At 53.0% G+C, this 5,010-nt stretch overlaps 1 protein-coding gene across 1 annotated transcript; it reads right to left on the bottom strand.

Annotated features, from left to right (window-relative positions):
- Window positions 1-1,941: 1,941 nt before the first annotated feature.
- LOC149810784 (uncharacterized) lies at window positions 1,942-4,730 on the bottom strand. Its single transcript, XM_089994121.1, has 4 exons — window positions 4,464-4,730; window positions 3,325-3,712; window positions 2,491-2,756; window positions 1,942-2,271 (listed from the first exon to the last, which is right to left on the bottom strand). The coding sequence occupies exons 1-4, from the start codon at window positions 4,728-4,730 to the stop codon at window positions 1,942-1,944; spliced, it is 1,251 nt and encodes a 416-aa protein (XP_089850247.1).
- Between the last annotated feature and the right edge of the window lie 280 nt (window positions 4,731-5,010).

Here is a 5,010-nt window from a genome sequence, read left to right as displayed (position 1 = left end):
ACCATGTAGCTCGTTCTTGCGCCGCACGGGCCGTTCTTGAGCCTCACGTTGCTCACACGGTCGCATCTTTGCAGCTGCACTTCCTGCCAGGAATGCTTTCTTCCACAGGTGATGATGACAAGTGGGCCTGGCGCTCTCCTCGTGGGCGCTTGAAATCTCTGCGACATCGCGTGTGGTTGGCACTCCTGCACTCTCATGCCGTGCGTGCCTTGATCACCCCCAGCGCTTGCGTCGGGGCATGAGGCTGAAGCCCCTTGGGCACGTCTCTGAAGGCCGTGGTCTTGAGCACATAATGATGCAGTGTACCTCTCTGAGCATCTTCACCCGCTGGACCGTCATTCTCCGAATCTCAGGCATTTGACCCACAAACGATTCCAGACTTCTCTAGACTGCTCAATAGCTATCTGAATGAATCGCAATGTAATACACGTTCAACGTGCTTTTTCGTGAAAAGTTTCCCTTGTATGCAATCATTGCAATATAATTGCACCTGCAACACCCTTCATGGAGGCGCACTGCTCCCTCTGCTCACAGTATGCTATGGACCAGATTCATGAGCACAAGGTCCAAAGAGGCTATGAACCCCCTTCACGCACTGGCACGTGCCAAAAGCATATTGGCCGCCACAAGTACCGCCGAATTCGCCTCACCAGTACATCGCACGATTCCAAGGGTCAAGCTCCTGCCCTATGCGTCAAAGCAGGTACATGTTTTGCATCTCCAATCAAGAAGGCCTGTCGCAAGGCGATGCCCCATGGATAACATGTGGAATGTCATGTTGTTGCATAGAATGCCATTACACCAAGATTTCATCACAGCAGGGCAGTGCTTACCAGGCAAGCACTGTGCAAGTAGGTTCTGGTGAGTCTAATTGCGGTGAAATATCATCAATGCATTATGATACTTCAGGCAGTGTGGAGCAGTATTGCTGGACCGCGCAGGTGGAGCATTACGTATACTGGCTAGTGCATGCAGTGGCAGGGAAAAGCATCGCAGTCGACGGGCGCCTTTAGCATCCATTTGCAGGACGCTCCCTGCATATGCGGCAGGTCAAGCGCTCATCACCTGGGCATAGCACTGCTGCTACGCAGCTATTGATACGCGGATCGCCGCCACCACACTTCGTGAGTGCTGGTAAGAACAAGCCCCAAGAAAGGAAAATGTAGGACGATAAATGCACACTCTACAGCTTTCAAGCTTTCACACTAATAAAATATCAGCAGAGGCCCCGTGCAGAGGAGCCTAGCATGGCATGGTACAGACCGTTCCTGCTCAACGATTTAGGACAAGAGGCTGGCGAGCTATGAACGTCGACCTTATGCCTGGCAAGCCAACGGCGGTGTCATCTTACAGGCGAGGTGCTCCCATCCCGCCAGTCCATCTGGATGCTGCTAGCCTGACTGGAGCCTGGAGGGATCTCAGAGCGCCCTGAATTGTTGGTGGTGTACGGAACATGGTCGTACCTACATGCAATCAGCAGTCCATCACACGACGTTTGTTCCCTCAGACAGCAGTATGTGTAGTCTTGGGTTTGTTGGTATTGTTACGGTATGTGCTTTACCAGAAAACAAGCCAGGGCAGGCTACGACAAGTCGTGCTGGTCCAGGTGCGCTTGGCGCAGGTGTCAGCTATGGCACCACTGATTCCCAAGTCGTCCTAGGAGTTGCCACTGTCCATGTGGATGCGGTAGTGTGGTAAAAAGACGCGTCATCATTACATCACAAAGATGATGGCAGGAGATAGTTGAATACGACAGCAAGATCGAAACAATACAGCTCATTGAACGTCAGCGGTCGGGACAGGCAGGCCTGACGCATCATCACTACATCACATAGATAATGGCAGGAAGTCGTCACAGGCAAGCCTGATGCATCATCATTGCATCACATAGATCATGGCAGGAGGTAGTCAACAGGCAAGCCTGACGCATCATCATCATCATCACTTGATTCTGACACGAATCTGCAGAGAAGCGCACTTCTCTTGGAGCCACGGATGCTGCAGGGCGACTTCCGCGCTTGCGCGGGACGAGGGGCATGGCACCAAAAGGGTGGAGAGGAAGTCTAGGAAGGAAGCGCTCGCGTTGGGGATGACGTCGGCGAGAGAGGTCCGACGGGGCTGCAGGACGTGAATGCCAGGGCCCCTGCGCTCGTAGAGTAGTCGGCTGCGCGAGTAGAACTTGTGTGTGTTGGCACCTTGAAGCAACATCGCGGTTGGCAGGGGGCCACAAATCGACTCGATGCGGGCCAGCATCGTGGCGGCTGACGTGTTCTGCATGTCCAGTACATGGGTCTCTATCTATTATACTATCGATCAAATCCCTGGATATGACATTCATATTCAGGGTCTTCCATACAAAGATGGACGCGTCCATATCATAAGGGCGGCTGACGTGTTCTGCAACCAACCAACGAGCGAGCGTTTTAGGAGCGTGAAATCATATTTGGGCACATGGTTTGAGAATGATCACCCAGTGTACGGCAGTCGCACCTGGAACAAGACCGAGCCGGATGCAAGCTCGGCAAGAATGCAGCCGAGGCTCCAGATATCAATCTTTTCATTGTACGCGGCACTTATGACGACCTCGGGGGCGCGGTAGCAGCGTGACTGGATGTATGTCGCGGGCCGGTCCCAGGAAAAGCAGGACGAGCCGAGGTCGATCACTTTGACCGAGCACTGCGAGAACGACTGGAGCATTATGTTTTCCGGCTTGAGGTCGCAGTGGACCAGGTTGAGAGAGTGCAGAACGCCAGCGACTTGAGAACCTGCACACGCGAGGGAGCGATAAGCGCCACGTGGCATGATTGTCAGCTCCATATCCAGGTGATGGTAACAATACACTGATTCCCAGGCAGTTCTTGGAGTTGCCCCTGTCCATGAGGATGCGGTAGGGCTGTAAAAAATTACATCATCGTAGGCCTTGAAAAGCGTGAATGGTGAGGATGGAGTTTTTGGGGACAGGCCGCTTTGTGTTCTCGAAAAGAATTGAAGTAGGCAGTGTCTGATGCAAGGGCTATCGTTGCGCCCACAGTGAAGACATATGCAACCACGATTTTTACAACCGACACGCACGAGGGGGGGGGGGGGGGGGGTGCCATGATCGCGATATACAACCTACTTCAAGCACTGGGTGGTTTCGGAATTTACACAAACAGCTCTTCTTCGGCGTAATCGACAAACCAGGCACGCACCATGCAACCAGGTGTTATGCACATCGGCCGAGGCGTTCTGTCATCGCAGGCCCATAACGGCATCAACTTGTCTGGGCATGTCTCAGTTTCAAGGCATCGTGCAGCACAGTACATGAGGGCGTGAGTTTGACACGTACCTGCTTCGCAATGCTCTGGATGCGAGGCATGGTGAAGTAGGGGGCCAGCTGGCTGTCTTGGAGGCGCTTCTGCCACTCATACAGGTTTACTCGGAGCAGTTCCGTGACAAGAATGAGGTGTTCCTTGTAGTAGAAGAAGTCATAGAGGCGCAGAATGCGGGAGGTATCGTGCGGGTCGGCTGCGTTTACGTAGCGAAGGAGTTTGATTTCGTCGAGGGACTGGTCGAAAAAGTCCTTTGAGGACTTGATGACTTTGAGGCACACATCGCGGCCCTGCAACGTGTCCCGCGCGGAAAAGGCCTGGGAAAACGCTGCGGAGCCCAGGCATCTGAGCACTTGGTAGCGGTTTACGATGACGTCGCCCGCAACAATCTGCGCACGGACCTATCGTGGTTAAAACTAACCTGAAAACATACCTATTGTTGAGTGATCGCAATTGCAATGAGAATTGCGATGAGAATTCAACAACGATGTCTCGTAGTGCGTTCTCCATGCTCCCACAACTTGTGTTCCAATGTGACTTCAAAACGTATAATGTGCAGAGACGTAAGCGACAGAGAAATTATCAGTTGGTTAGCCGTAGTGTTGACAGCGTATCATTCGTTCTTGTGGGGTTGAGACTTATGAAATCAAGACGAAGAAGATATGTCAGGTCAGGCTTTGGTACGTCAGGCTGGTCCAGCCACGCTTGCCTCGGCAATGGAAGCGCTGAGTCCCAAGTAGTACTAAAAATTGCCAATGTCCAAGTAAATGCGGAAGTGTTTGTGAAGAGCTAGCTGCAACGTCATGGCTGCGTGTTTCGTCGCTCTAGGTATCCTTCTGTGCCAAGAAGCCGCTGAATACTTCACACACTTGGAAGGCATCTTTCTCGTGGTATTTGTTAGGAAACAGTCTTGGTGTCATTACATAGACAGGCTTGTCGAGCGCAGTGGTTTGTGATGGGGTAATAGAGTTCTGTGTCTCGATTTCGGCTGCAGAGACATGTACATCGGCTCACATAAAGATTTGCTGGATCAACACCCTCACAAGCAGATGATGAGATTCAGCGTCTTTGCTACCAGACTTTGCTACTAGACAAGCACTTATAGTCTCGTTCCCCTTTGAGCTCGCTCCCTAGATGGCGTAGCTCACGTACCTTGATGTCCGTCGAGCTCTCAAACCCGGTGTGGTGCTTGCGGTGGTACACGGGTAGCATAATGACCTCAAGGTCCTCATCACCATGCGTGGAGCTGACTGCGGAGCTACGCGGCTGCGAGCTACGGCTACCGGGCGAGAGCTGCGCGGAGGAAAGCAGACGGCTGCTGGGAGAGGGGCCCCCAGTACTCATGTCGCTGTTGCGCTCACCAAGGACGTACTCACCATCACCGAAGATGTCTCTGTGGAGAGAGGAGTGCGAGGACATGCCACCAGAGGCTAGGCCCTCGGAAAGCGGCGAGGCGGGGGCGGTCTGGTGCGCGTCGTCCAGGAATGATTCGGACCACGTGTTTGAGAATCGACGCCACGAGAGCATATTCTGCTTGCTGTCTTGCTTGCTGTCTGCGTTGGAGATGCCGTCGGTATCTGCACGCCACGCACATACCGATCAGGCCGATCAGGAAAGCACGCCAGTGAATGAGGAAGCGCATGTTGCTTCGAAAGACCAAGGAAGACCAGAAAAAGAAACTCAATGGCGCTCGATTGCA

The sequence above is a fragment of the Nuphar pumila genome, unplaced genomic scaffold (genome assembly GCF_984573655.1).
Source record: "Nuphar pumila unplaced genomic scaffold, dmNupPumi1.hap1.1 HAP1_SCAFFOLD_207, whole genome shotgun sequence".
Taxonomy (NCBI): Eukaryota; Viridiplantae; Streptophyta; class Magnoliopsida; order Nymphaeales; family Nymphaeaceae; genus Nuphar; species Nuphar pumila.
The sequence above is the reverse complement of the archived record's forward strand: the minus strand, read 5'-3'. Positions and strand labels throughout refer to the sequence as shown.

Excerpts from the sequence above, each read along its gene's own strand:
- LOC149810784 (XM_089994121.1), bottom strand. The coding sequence starts at position 4,730 with ATGTCCTCGCACTCCTCTCTCCACAGAGACATCTTCGGTGATGGTGAG. Across the intron at positions 2,757-3,324 it reads GAGCATTGCGAAGCAGGTAC|TCGCTGGCGTTCTGCACTCT; the intron begins GTGTCAAACTCA and ends CAGGTTCTCAAG. Across the intron at positions 2,272-2,490 it reads CCGGCTCGGTCTTGTTCCAG|AACACGTCAGCCGCCACGAT; the intron begins GTGCGACTGCCG and ends CTGGACATGCAG.